Source organism: Budorcas taxicolor, chromosome 13 (genome assembly GCF_023091745.1).
Source record: "Budorcas taxicolor isolate Tak-1 chromosome 13, Takin1.1, whole genome shotgun sequence".
Taxonomy (NCBI): Eukaryota; Metazoa; Chordata; class Mammalia; order Artiodactyla; family Bovidae; genus Budorcas; species Budorcas taxicolor.
The window spans coordinates 51,808,139-51,822,513 of NC_068922.1; the positions used below are offsets into that span (position 1 = coordinate 51,808,139).

Genomic DNA, 14,375 nt, shown 5'->3' on the forward strand with positions numbered 1-14,375 from the left:
GAAAATGGGTGTATATTATTAAATCAATAGTTTTCAACTTTAACATGCATATGAACCACTTGGGAATCTTATGAAAATGAGGGTTCTGATTTAGTAGATCTGGAGTAGTCTAGAGATCCTGCATTTCCAGCAATCTCCCAGGAGATACTGCTGGTCCTCCATATTAAATTTCTTAGGTGAGAATTAGTGAGAATATGCTTGTTTCTAGAGATGCATATTAAAGTATATAAGGGTGAAATAACAAAAAAGTGTATATGTTTGTACTAGTATGTGTATACAGAGGTGTGGAAGGGAAGGAAAACTTACAGGTTAAGTTTGATAGTTCTGACTAACCTGGGTTTTCTGTATGTTTTTAAAGGAATGAAGACATTGAACTGATTCTCTCAGAAAACAGTTTTTCAAGTCCTCAGATGCTACGATCTCGATATTTAATGTACCCTGGCTGGCAAGTATTATCATTGAAAAATAGCTAAGATTTCTTTGTAAACTCAGTGATTTGTTTATTTACAGGAAAGTAAAAGTGAAAATACCAGGTGTGCTCTGGGAGGGTGACAATGGCAGCTGCAATGGCCTGAAGTCCCAGTAGCTACTGGCCTTGTTAGAATCCCAGTGATCCACATCTCGGTCTCAAATTGAGACCCTTGCTGAATGTTGAGACTTAAGGAGTCATCTTGTGAGCACTAAGCACAGTGACGTCCTTCGTTTCCTCTAGCCTCTAGTCAGAGTGAGGTAGCTGGCATGGAACCAAGGAGTTATGACCCTTCTGAGTGAAAGAGTCACTCCTGAGAATAGTCAGTCCTCTGGGCTTCCCATCTGACAGATATGTTGCCTGCTGTTGTGTCCCAGAGGATGTTCTCTTCTCTGCAGGTGGCCTCCCAGCCTAAACCTGTCCTCCGGATTCAGGGGAGCAGAGGAGAAAAGAGAGTGTGAAGTGCACTGTCGTCATATTTCCAGCATCACTTGAGCACTTACTCTGTGCTACACATTATTCTAAGACTTTGCTCTCCAGTAAAGCACCCACTGGCCACATTTGGCTACTTAATAAAATTAAATATCTATTAATAAAAATGAGGTGAAATTTAGAATTTAGTCTTTAGTCACACAAGACCCTTTTCACATGCTTAACTATAACTAGCAGCTACTGTGGGACAGTACAGATGCTTCATCACAGAAAGTTCTGTTCACAGTGCCAATCTTAAGAGTTCAGCCTGTATTATCTCATTAATTCTCAAACCAGGTCCCAGAGTAGATTCCATTAGTTTCTTCATTTTAGCGATAAGGTAACTGAGGCAGCCAGGAGTTACATGTCCTGTCCAAAGTCACACAGCTAGTAAATCAAAGAGTTGGGTTTCAAACTCAGGTTGTGTGGCTTCAGAGCCTGTACTCTATTTCGTTTTTTTAAGTATAGTAGATTTACAAAGTTATGTTAATTTCTGCTGTACAGCAGAGCCTATACTCTTATCTGCCATGTTGCACTTGTTCCTGTATGGAAAGGATAATTAGTTTTGCTGTGTTGAAGGTTCAAGGCAGGCCAAAAATGATCCCTCATGTTGGTCTGAATCACCTCTGTTATCCTTACTGACTTCTCTCAGCCACCTCTTTATTATCCATACCTCTCAGCCATGAGTACTGTTTTTTAAAATAGAATGGTACAGTCAGTACCATTCTATTTTAAAACACAGGTCGATATGTAAAATTGAAGATTTTCATGCTTATTCTTAAAAGGAACCTCTGGTTTGAGTCACATCATAATTAAATAGTGGGTAAGTGGATCATTCCTTATGCCTAAACAAGGCAGTAATATCTTAGCTTAAAAAAAAAAAAAAGAGCTTCTGGGGTGAAACTTTTTCTACAGTGGCTGCAGCTGCTGACCTTTGTGCTGCCAAAACTAGGCCTCTGGGCCTAGTCCTGAGATGTCTGCCATCTCAACCTGGTGCCTCAGGAAGTGCGCATTCGCGCGCGCGTGTGTGTGTGTGTGTGTGTTAGGAAGCTCACGTGTGTGTGTGTGTTAGGAAGCGCACGTGTGCGTGTGTGTGTTAGGAAGCGCATGTGTGTATGTGTGTGTGTTAGTCACTCAGTCGTGTCCGAGTCTTTGCAACCCCTGGTGGACTGTAACCCACCAGGTTTCTATCCATAGAATTCTCCAGGCAAGAACACTGGAGTGGGCTGCCATGCCCTTTTCCAAGGATTCAGATAAATTATTCTTATATCAATATCACCATCATCAGACTCCTGTGCATCCCTGTACATAACTCCCCTCTCTCCTTGGATGAGGGCCATCACCTCAGAGTGAACAGGCTTTATTAGCTCTAGGATGTACTCAGCTTTGTGATGTGCAGAGTCTCAGCCATTCCTCTCTCACAGCCCTCTGTTGTCATTGACCCCACACCTACCTCCCCTGGTAGAACAGCTTGTTCCTAGTCTGGAAGGAAACCTTGTACTCTTCCCTTGGCCCCTCCAAATTCTCCTAAGGATGCAACTCTGAACATAGAAGCCTGAGAAGCCCATGGTCTCCAGATAGCAGTCTTCGAAAACTATTATACCACCACCTTGCTTTAAATAAATAGCAAAAAGTGGGCTACTTTCAACAATATAAAATTGAAAACTGCAGTGCAATTTTGAAACGAAGACTAATCAGAAAATACAGTAGACTAGAGGAAAGTGTTTGCATCAGATGTGACAAAGGGTTAATATAGTATTTGGGAGGCTTGTTTAGATTTTAAAGAACAGTTGTTGTCATTGTTCAGTCACTCAGTCGTGTCCAACTCTTTGCGACCCCATGGACTGCAGCACGCCAGGTTTCCCTGTCCTTCGCCATCTCCTAGAGCTAGATCAAACTCCTGTCCATTGAGCCAGTGATGCCATCCAACCATCTCATCCTCTGTCATCCCCTTCCTGTCCTGCCTTCAATCTTTCCCAGCATCAGGGTCTTTTCCAATGAACTGGCTCTTCGCATCAGGTGGCCAAAGTGCTGAAACTTCAGCTTGAGCATTGATCCTTATAATGAATATTCAGGATTTATTTCCTTTAAGATTGACTGATTTGATGTCCTTTCTGTCCCACGGTCTCTCAAGAGGCTTCTGCAACACCACAGCTCAAAAACAGCAATTCTTCAATGCTCAGCATTCTTTATGGTCTAACTCTCATATGCATACATGACTATTGGAAAAACGATAGCTTTGACTAGACAGACCTTTGTTGATAAAGTAATGTCTCTGCTTTTTAACACACAGTCTAGGTTTATCATAGCTTTTCTTCCAAGGAGCAAATGTCTTTTAATTTTGTGGCTGCAGTCACCATCTGCAGTGATTTTGGAGCCCAAGAGAATAAAGTCTCTCACTGTTTCCATTGTTAACCCATCTATTTGCCATGAAGTGATGAGACGATGCCATGATCTTAGTTTTTTGAATGTTGAGTTTAAAGCCAGCTTTTTTACCCTACTCTTTCACCTTCATCAAGAGGCTCTTTCGTCCCTCTTTGCTTTCTGCCATAAGGGTGGTGTCATCTGCATATCTGAGGTTATTGATATTTCTCCTGGCAATCTTGATTCCAGCTTGTGCTTCATCCAGCATGCATCTCTCATGATGTCCTCTGCATATAAGTTAAATAAGCATGGTGACAATATTCAGCCTTGATGTACTCCTTTCCCAATTTTGAACTAGTCCGTTGTTCCATGTCTGGCTGTAACTGTTGCTTCTTGACCTGCATACAGGTTTTGCAGGAGGCAGGTAAGGTGGTCTGATATTCCCATCTCTAAGAATTTTCCACAGTTTGTTGTGATCCACACAGTCAAAAGCTTTAGCGTAGTCAATGAAGCGCAAGTAGATGTGTTCCTGGAATTCTCTTGTTTTTTCTATGATCCAGTGGATATTGGCTATTTGATTTCTGGTTCCTCTGCCTTTTCTAAATCCAGCTTGACTATCTGGAAGTTCTCAGTTCATATACTGTTGAAGCCTGGCTTAGAGAATTTTGAGCATTACTAGCATGTGAAATGAGTACAATTGTGCAGTAGTTTGAGCATTCTTTGGCATTGCCCTTCTTTGGAATTGAGATGAAAACTGACCTTTTCTAGTCCTGTGGCCACTGCTGAATTTTTCATATTTGCTAGCATATTGAGTGCAACACTCTGATAGCATCATCCTTTAGGATTTGAAATAGCTCAACTGGAATTGGCATAGTGGGAGCCCGGAAGAAAGTGGGAGGGGATCCTGAGTAAGGGCTAAAGGGTACGAGGAGGGACTGCTAATCCCAGCTAGGATACTTGCAAGCTTCAAAAGTAGAAGAGGTCTTTGACTTGAAGAAATTGCTAGTCTGCTCTTCCTTCTCTGAAGGGGCAAACATGCTTTCCAATCTCAAGATGAAAGAGACATAAATGCTTTCAAGTAGTTGTTTTGTACACAAAATGGCATATGAGTAAGGGAGAATTCAAATATGATAATACATTGTTCTGTCGAACATAATATATAATAACACTCCAAGCCCCAATTACTTATATATATAATTTTTTAAACCTTTTAAGGTATGAAGGTAAATTTGATGCTGGATCAGTCTTTCCATTGATGGTTCAGATCTGTGTATGGTTTGGTCGTCCCTTGGAGAAGACTCGCTTTGTGGCCAAGTGTAAAGGTAAGCCTTGACTGGAACATGTCCCAATACTGGTAAAAGAGTGCCCCCAGAGTTGTCCCCACCTCCTGGCACTGTTTTAATATTCAGTGTGCTGTCTTTTCTCACCATTTGGGTCTGAAAGGAGGCAGAGGAATTTGAGGACCCAGGTGTCCCATCCCCTGGGAACAGTGGCAGAGCCACTGGGGGAGGAAATGGTGTAAGTACCTGTGAACCCTAGAGGAGGCGCCTTTCCTAGTGCCTAACCCTCCCAGCTGTGCTGCCCTGGCCTTGGCCTCTGCCCGCAGATAAGTAACAACCCTCTCCTATTCCTCCACCAGCAATTCAGGCTTCCATCAAGCCGAGTCCATTCTCTGGAAACATCTACCACATCCTGGGCAAAGTGAAGTTCTCAGGTAACTGGTGGTTTGGATTTGGGAGCTCTGCACTGTGGAGTGATCACATCTCATGATGTGATTTCATAGCCTCTGCTGATGCTTAGCAGACCACTGATGCCTCTTGTTGTTCAGTTGCTAAATTGTGTCTGACTCTTTTTGAATTCATGAACTATAGCCTGCTATGCTCCTCTGTCCTCCATTATCTCCTGGAGTTTGCTCAAATTCCTGTCCATTCAATTAATGACACTATAACCATCTCTTCCTCTGCCATTCCTCCTTTTGCCTTCAGTCTTTCCTAGCATCAGGGTCTTTCCCAGTGAGTCAGCTCTTTACATCAGGTGGCCAAAGTATTGGAGCTTTTGCTTCAGTATCAGTCCTTCCAATGTATATTCAGGGTTGATTTCCTTTAGGATTAACTGGTTTGATCTCCTTGTGGTCTGTGGTACTCTCAAAGGGTCTATCACTCCTTCCATTTTTTCCCCTTCTATTTGCCATGAAGTGATGGGACTGGATGCTATGGTCTTAGTTTTTTTAAAGTTGAGTTTCAAGCCAGCTTTTTCACTCTGTTCTTTCATCTTCATCAAGAGGCTCTTTAGTTCCTCTTCACTTTCTGCTATTAGAGTGGTATCATCTGCATATCTGAGCTTGTTGATATTTCTCCTAGCAGTCTTTCCAGCTTATGATTCATCCAGCCTGGCATTTTGCATGATTTACTCTGCATATAAGTTAAATAAGCAGGGTGACAATATACAGCCTTGACATACTCCTTCCCCAATTGTGAACCAGTCCATTGTCTCATGTCTGGTTCTACCTGTTGCTTCTTTTTTTTTTTAATTTATTTATTTTAATTGGAGGTACCTGTTGCTTTTTGACCCACATACAGGTTTCTCAGGATACAGGTAAGGTGGTCTGGTACTTCATCTCTGTAAGAATTTTCTAGTTTGTTGTGAACCACACAGAGGCTTTAGCATAGTCAGTGAGGCAGAAGTCCATGTTTTACTAGAACTCCCTTACTTTTCCATGAGCCAACAAATGTTGGCAGTTTGATCTCTGCTTCCTGTCTCTTCGAAACCCAGCTTGTACATCTGAATGTTGTCGGTTCACGTACTGCTGAACCCTAGCTTGAAAGACTTTGAGCATAACCTTGATAACATGTGAAATGAGAGCAATTGTATGGTAGTTTGAACATTCTTTGGCATTGCCCTTTTTTGATATTGAAATGAAAACTGACCTTTTCCAATCCTGTGGCCACAGCTAAGTTTTCCAGATTTGCTGACATATTGAGTACGGTACTTTAAAAGCATCATCTTTTAGGATTTTAAATAGCTCAGCTAGAATTCTGTCTCGTTTTCTAGCTTTGTTCATAGTAATGCTTCCTACAGCCCACTTGACCTCATACTCCACGATATCCAACTCTAGGTGAGTGACCACACCATCATGGCTATCCGGGTCATTTTTTTATATAGTTCTTCTGTGTATTCTTGCCACCTTTTCTTAATCTCTTCTGCTTCTTTCAGGTCCTTACCATTTCTTTCCTTTGTCATGACCATTCTTGCATGAAATGTTCCCTTGATATCTCCAGTTTTCTTGAAGAGATCTCTAATTTTTCCCATTCTGTTGTTTTCCTCTGTTTCTTTGCACTGTTCATTTAAGAAGACCTTCTTATCTCCCCTGGTATTCTCTGAAACTCTGCATTCAGTTGGGTATATCTTTCCCTTTCTCTCGTGCCTTTCACTTCTCTTTTTGCCTCAGTTATTTGTAAAGCCTCCTCAGACCACCACTTTGCCTTCTTGCATTTCTTTTTCTTTGGGGTGGTTTTGGTCACTGCCTCCTGTACATTGTAACAAATCTGCATCCATAGTTCTTGAGGCATTCTGTCTACCAGTTCTAATCCCTTAAATCTACTCATCACTTCCACTGTATAGTCATAAGGGATTTGATTTAGGTCATACCTAAATTACCTAGTGGTTTTTCCCTACTTTCTTCAATTTAGCCTTGATTTTGCAACAAGAAGCTGATGATCTGAGCCATAGTCAGCTCCAGGTCTTGTTTTTGCTAACTCTATAGAGCTTCTTCATCTTTGGCTATAAATAATATATCAGTCTGATTTCAGTGTTGACTGTCCGGTGATATCCATGTGTGGAGTCGTCTCTGGGGTTATTGAAAAAGGGATTTTGCTATGACCAGCTTGTTCTCTTGACAAAACTCTATTAGCCTTTTCCCTGCTTCATTTTTCACTCCAAGGCCAAACTTCCCTGTTATTCCAGGTATCTCTTGACTTCCTACTTTTGCATTCCAATCCCTTGTGATGGAAAGGACATTTTTTTTTTGGTGTTAATTCTTCAATGTGCTATAGCTCTTCATATAACCGGCCGACTTCAGCTTCTTTGCTCTCAGTGGTTTGGGCATAGACTTGTTTATGTGATGTTATACATAACTTGTACATATGTTGTACATAGACTTGTACTTGTGATGTTGAATGGTTTTCCTTCTAAATGAACCGAGGTCATTCTGTCATTTTTGAGATTGCACCCAAGTACTGCACTTTGGACTCTTGTTGACTATGAGGGCTACTCATATTTTCTAAGGGATTCTTGCCCACAAACTATAATAGATATAAGGTCATTTGAATTAAACTCGCCCGTTCCCTTTACTTTCACCACGAGACATATCCACAACAGAGCATCGTTTCCACTTGGCCCAGCCACTTCATTCTTTCTGGAGCTATTAGTAATTGCCTTCCACTCTTCCCCAGCAGTAGCATGTTGGACACCTTCTGACCTGGGGGCCTCATCATCCAGTGTCATACCTTTTTGCCTTTTCATACTGTTTATGGGGTTCTTGAAGCAGGAATATTGGAGTGGTTTGCCATTTTCTCCTCCAGTGGACCCCATTTTGTTAGAACTCTCCACTATGACCTGTCCATCTTGGGTGGCCCTGCACGGCATGGCTCATAGCTTCACTGAGTTACACAAGCCCAATTGCCATGACAAGGCAGTGATCCATCAAGATGCCTCTTAGACTCTCCCTCAAAAAAAAAAAAGAAAAAAACCCTCCCCTCTGGGTCTTACACCATCAGGCTCCTCCTGTCTTCCCTTTCATTCAGGATACCAGTCTTTCTTCAGGACCTTCTGCTCTGCAGTGGAGGATCTGTTTTCCTGCCCCTGCAGGCACCTGCTCAGGGCCTCTCCTCACAGCTCCTTGACTTCCTTGTTCTAGAGACTTTAACACCCCACCCCTCTTGAGCCATCCATGGCTTCCTCATAGCCCTTTCACCAGGAGCACCCCAATGCTGAGCTCTCTGGCTCTGGATCTGTTTCTGGTAGAGTCTTCAAGCCCTCCACTTTGGTTCTCCTCCCCTTCAGCAGACCTGTTTAACAGCCTTTGACCACTGGAGCCCTTGCAGCCTGAAGTCAGTCAGTCCTGGACTGGGGTTCAGGGAAGTTGTCAAAACAAGGAGCTAGTCAACTCAACATTGGAAACGGTGAGAATGCTCCAGAGAAAAGGAGCATTTGCTGTGGATCTGAGGCAAAAGGGGCATATTTCAGGAACCAAAAAGAGTTTACTGTGGCTGGGGCCTAGGGGAGGATGTAAGGGAGTGTGTCTGGTTAGAGCATCTTTGGTAGTTACAACAGAAAACTCCAGCTCAACTACCAGGTGTTAGCTACATAGCAAGAAGTCAAGAGGTCTGGCAGTGCAGCAAGACCACTGAAGACCCAGGTAATATATGACTTTTGTGTGCTTCCATTCTTAGTGTCAGCTTTTCCTCGGGTTTCCACCCCTTATGGTTGCCAGGTAGTGCTATAGGCTAGGTGTCACATCCAGACAGAACATCCAGCTGATGGAAGAGGCTGGCTATTCCTGTGGGTGGCTCTGTCAATTCCTCAGAAGACTTCTGTCATTGGCCAAGATCAAGTTGACATTGACCATGGGAAATTCACGGTCATGGAATTTATGGAAATTGGAGGAAGAGGATGCTGAGCAGGCAGCCAGGAATGTCTGCAACAGGTACCACTGAGAGTTGTAGGCATGGAATCATCTGAGTTCAGATAGGAAAATTAGGTGACAGAGTCTGTATAAAAGAATCTCTCATGGTCCTTAGCCTTTGGCTTAGTTTATGTTATTGAATCAGAAACTTCGGCCCCTCTCTGTAAGCCTCTTACTCAAGCCCTGTTCACTCAGGCTTCAACAGACAGCCTCCAACCTGCCTCAGTGGTCTTCATGCCTTCATCTTCCCTCTGCCCTATCATCGTCTTCTTTTCTTCCTTATTTAGACCAACTGTTGACCCCTTTCTTGTTCAAGGTAAACCTCTCTTTGTTTTAGAGTTCTCATCATGCCTTTTTGGGGACCGTTACCCTTTTCTCGTGTCTCCAGTAAATCTTAGCCCCCAGCTCCTCGGCCTATAAATCCAATCACCTCTTTCCTTTCACCATGTGACCCTCCTCTAGCACTTGTACTGTTGAGCATGCCCTCTTGCCTTGGCCTCTCAGGCCTTAGCTGAAACCCACCCCCTTTACCTCTACCAAGGGGGCTTTCCTTGCTTCTGCCCAACTGTCTCTTCCACAGGAGTGACCTGAGCCATCCCCTTCTTCTAATGACTGTGTAGGTGTCTCCCATTCAGGGTCCCACAGTCTTTCAAATGCCACAGATGCAGAGTCAGACTCTTCTCCCTCCTGCAAACTTTTTCTTCCTCTTATAATCCCCTCTGGGTTAATGGTGTCCACCTGATCACCCAATCAGCTGAGCTAGAAACTTGAATCAGTTCAGTTCAGTCGCTCAGTCATGTCTGACTCTTTGCAACCCCATGAATCGCAGCACGCCAGGCCTCCCTGTCCATCACCAACTCCCGGAGTTCACTCAGATTCACGTCCATCGAGTCAGTGATGCCATCCAGCCATCCCATCCTCTGTCGTCCCCTTCTCCTCCTGCCCCCAATCCCTCCCAGCATCAGGGTCTTTTCCAATGAGTCAACTCTTCACATGAGGTGGCCAAAGTACTGGAGTTTCAGCTTTAGCATCATTCCTTCCAAAGAAATCCCAGGGCTGATCTCCTTCAGAATGGACTGGTTGGATCTCCTTGCAGTCCAAGGGACTCTCAAGAGTCTTCTCCAACACCACAGTTCCTCTCTTTCTTACTTCATCCTTTCTGATTTGCTCCCAGTCACATCAGTTTTCCCTCCTGCATGTCTTGGGAATCTGTCCCCAACCCAGCTGCACTACCACAGTCTTACTGTAACCTTAACCTTTAGGGGCAGAGTCTCAGGTGTCTAAAGTGTTCTCCTTGCAGACTCTGAGAGGATGATGGAGGTCTGCCACAACACTCTGGCCAACTCCTTGAGTATTGTGCCAGTTTTGGAGGGACCAACACCACCCCCTGACTCCAGAACCTCACCTCAAAGCAGCAGCGGGCAGCAGGAATGCTACCTCGTGTTCATAGGCTGCTCTCTGAAGGAAGAAAGTGTCAAGGACTGGCTGCGGCAGTCGGCTAAGCAGGTGATTTCAAAGCCCAGACAGATCTGGTACCGATACTTCAGGGTTGCTACTGGCTCTGAGGCAGAAGCCCCCCGCCCCAACCCTCTCCCTGCTTTCTCACCACTGGTTCACCTGTCACAGGCTCAGCCAGCAATTTCAGGGACTCAGAGTGGGAGGGACCCCCTGAGGCAAACTCTAGGCAGAATTGTTTTGCTGACTATCCTGTGAGCCCAGGTTCTCAAAGTCATTTCCCATTCCTACTTCCCATGGCAGACTGGAGTTATTTATTAGGTGGCTTAACCAGGACCTAGGTAAAACCTAGCTGTTTTGTATGGACCCTGTATGAGCTTAGTGTATTAAACTCAAAATATCTTCTTAGCTGAACCTAGTTCATAGCCTCTCCTGTGTTCTGAGCCCAGCATCTCCTGTACTTTGGTTCTCTCTCTAGAATGGAGATACAAAAAGATATGCTTAGAGCCCTTTGCCAACCAAGACTCCAAGTATAGATAGCAGAGGCCCCAGAGAGAGGTATGGGGAAGAGGACGCTTGCCTGTAGATAGGCACAAGCATCATTAGTTCAGTACTACAAAGAAAAAATTCGAACTGGAATTAAAATCATCTAATATGCTGCAAGCTTTGGGTGCTAAGCCTCTGCACACGGTCTAAGGTTTAGCTTATCCTAGAACTCTGGAAATAGAGTTGGCTGCAGCCCTGGTCTCCTGTACATGCCAGACTGGGACCTGTCTTTTATACTAAGGGGGGAAGGCTGCCTGCAGACTGTGTCTTTCTCAGACTCAGTGGCTGTTATTGTTTAGTCACTGGGAAAAACTCTTATATGATATTGGACTATAAAACCTCCAGTCCTTTTGCTTGCATGTCTGTCACTGGTGGGATTTAGGATTGAGAATCTTCAAAGAGGCAGAAACATACCTATTTACAAAAGCATCAATCTGATTCTGCCACTTGTTCCCCCCTGGCATGTAGGACTCTATGGGTGGGAAAGTGGTGCTCTCCAGGGGCAGACAGGCAGGGCATTACATCCAGGCCATGACGGCGCTTGTGCTTCCCCCTCTGCTGGCATCTAAGTCACATAACCAGCCCCAGAGCTCTGACCCTCACCCTTCCGTGTACTCCATCAGTTCTTTTGGGACCTAACCCCCCCTTTACTTCTCTGCAGAAGCCTCAGAGGAAAGCCCTGAAGACCAGGGGGATGCTGACCCAGCAGGAGATCAGGAACATTCATGTGAGTACTCCATCTCAGAGGCCTAAGTCCCCTCAGTGTCCGAGGGCGGTTCTTGAACAGCTCTGTCCTTTAGGATTCCTGAGTGAGGTGGCTGTTACTGGGGCATGCTGGAGGTCCTGCTTCTCTCAGGCTGCAGAAGGAAGCTGGGTAAAGAGAAACCTCAGCTCAGCTGGCCTTGCAGCCTCAGCAAGAAGGGCAGGTGACCTCTGGTGTTGATGTGGTCATGAGATTGAGGAGAACCCAGTGCCTGTGGGAGGAACAGATGACATGGAGCTCTGTTTTATCATCCTGTTCAAGCAGCTGCAGAAGTCTTTTCCCCCTACCTTTCCTCTGTCATAGATATAAACCAGCAAGTGCCCAGGTAAAAACTGTCTAGATCCTGAAGTTGCTCATGGGCAGGTTGTGGAATCCTGAGGCCAGAGCAAAATGCTCCTTGAGAAACCCGCTCAGACTCCAGGCTGACTCCCAGGCTCTGCCTCAGTCTGCATCCGCACTGAAGCCTTTTCCTGATCGGCTTGGGGGCAAAGGCCAAAAGGACCAGAGAGTCCAGGTGTCTGCATGAGCTGTGTCACCAGTCCCAGTGATGGCAGGCGGGCAGGACTCTGGACCTCCAGGAGCCCCTGCTGTGGACTTGAGAAAGACCTCTTAATTCCAACGCCTGGGCAACTCTGCATGTTCCTGGTGAGGAGACTGAGGGCACTTCAGAAGGCAGGCAGTGTTGTTTCCCCAGATGTAGACCTTAAATAAGGATTTGAGTGAGGGTAGTTTATTTGGGAAGTGATTCTGTAAGCTACCAATAGGAAAGTGGGAAAGTAAGAGAGAGAAGAGAAGGGTGTATTGTCAAACCAGTACCACTGTGGGCATCTGGGGCTTAATCCCATTAGGAATTCCAGAGTTCCTCCCTGAGAGGTGGGAGAACCTTCATTCATTGTTTGATGGCAGCTGTGGGGATGGTGTGATGGTGTTAATTCCCTGGCATATATTTTTTTGGCTGCACTGGGTCTCATGGGCTTTTTGTTGAGGTGCACAAGCTTCTCGCTGTGATGTATGGGCTTAGTTGCCCTGTGGCATGTGAGATCTTCATTCCTCAACCAGGGATCGAACCTGTACCCCCCAGGAGCAGCGCAGAGTCTTAACCACTGGACTGCCAAGGAAGTCCCTATTTTTGTTTTTAATGAATGAGTGAATTATAGAAAATGGTTGGCTTAATTCTAACAGGACTCTTTTCCTGCAGGTGAAACGCCACCTGGATCCCCTACCTGCAGGCTACTTTTATAATGGCACCCAGTTTGTCAACTTCTTTGGTGACAAGACTGATTTTCACCCACGTATCCTTGGAGTCTGATGCCGAGAGGCTGCGGGGGTGTGAGAGCCTAGCTGGAAAGAGAGTGACTGCTAGCGCCATCACAGCCCAGGCTTGGCGCAGGGTGGGTTCGGGAATACGCAGCGAGCCACAGAGACTGACTTTTCATTTTGTCCTTTTACAGTCATTGAAATTACATTTCTCCTTCATTCAGTGATAGCTGAGGTTACTCTGTGGGTTGTAATTTAAATGCAGCTGTGGTAACATCCTGTGGTCATCAGGGAGTCATAATTTACAAGCTGGTGACTGGGTCTGACTACAGTAGTTAATCTGTGAAAAAGGTGGACGGGGTGCTGCTGTGTTCTAGTGAAAGCTGAAGGGCTCATTCCTAGGAGCTAGGAAGGGCCCTGTGTCAGCCTCTGTCACATTGTCACATTCTTTGTAGTTGTGGTGCTGCCAGTATATTAAAAAAGCCAGTCAGGTACCTTCTGTACAGGCTGAGCACTCACTCAGCCTGTACAGATTCCTCTGGCCTGGGCAGCTCCCTTGGCCCCTAGGCTCAGGGCTTTCTTCCTTAATGAGGTGCCAGTCATGGACCAGTTCATGAATGACTACGTGGAAGAAGCCAACCGGGAAATTGAGAAGTATAACCGTGAGCTGGAGCAGCAGGAGTATCACGACCTCTTCGAGCAGAAGCCCTAGAGGAAGAAGACCTTGGAGATGGACATTGAAAAATGAGATGTCTTAACTTCAGCTCTTCCAAAGGCCTCTCCCTAGAGGGCTGTCTTTGTTCTCCTTGGCCTTTGTGTGCTGCTTGAGTGTATGTTGTCTTTATTCTCTATACAGCGCTGAAGAGCATCACCTGCACCACTGATTTGGCAGCGGGGTGAGGGTGGGGGGTCCTCATGGAGGATGAGCAGACAGACGCTTCCCTTTGTTTGCAGCTGGCAGTCCAGGACCTCTGGGTCTCCGATAACAGTATTTTCTTTGCGCTGTTGCAGCACTGTGTGAGGGTGGGGAGAAGCATTTGGATTGCACAGAGTAGCTGTTGATACACAAAGAATCCTGGCTGCCCCAACTGTGGTCATGGCTGGGGGGCCTGGGCCACCACAGTCCTCAGGCTTCAAACACTGCCCCAGGAGACCCTTTCTCCCCAGTGGAATGCCTGCCTCCCTGGTTCGGCCCCTTCCATTGAAGGTTCGGTCCCTGTTGACACTGTGCCCAGTCCTGGAGGACACAGCACAAGCCCTGGCCAATCCCAGCCATCAGAGCCAGGAGCTTAGACTGAGATCAGTAGTTTCTTCTAAAATGAGGGAATTTCCCTTATGGACTACACTGAGGAGAAAGACTTGTTGCT

General features: G+C 45.4%; 1 protein-coding gene across 1 annotated transcript in view; it reads left to right on the forward strand.

Annotated features, from left to right (window-relative positions):
- The window catches only part of DNAAF9 (dynein axonemal assembly factor 9), a 169,592-nt gene extending 155,859 nt beyond the window's left edge, over window positions 1-13,733 (forward strand). The window contains exons 32-38 of the mRNA XM_052650925.1: window positions 359-445; window positions 4,520-4,626; window positions 4,944-5,018; window positions 10,288-10,493; window positions 11,650-11,715; window positions 12,950-13,043; window positions 13,608-13,733. Coding sequence (XP_052506885.1) covers window positions 359-445; window positions 4,520-4,626; window positions 4,944-5,018; window positions 10,288-10,493; window positions 11,650-11,715; window positions 12,950-13,043; window positions 13,608-13,720 — 748 coding nt within the window. The 3' untranslated portion in view covers window positions 13,721-13,733. The remainder of the gene's footprint in view (window positions 1-358; window positions 446-4,519; window positions 4,627-4,943; window positions 5,019-10,287; window positions 10,494-11,649; window positions 11,716-12,949; window positions 13,044-13,607) is intronic.
- Window positions 13,734-14,375: the final 642 nt, after the last annotated feature.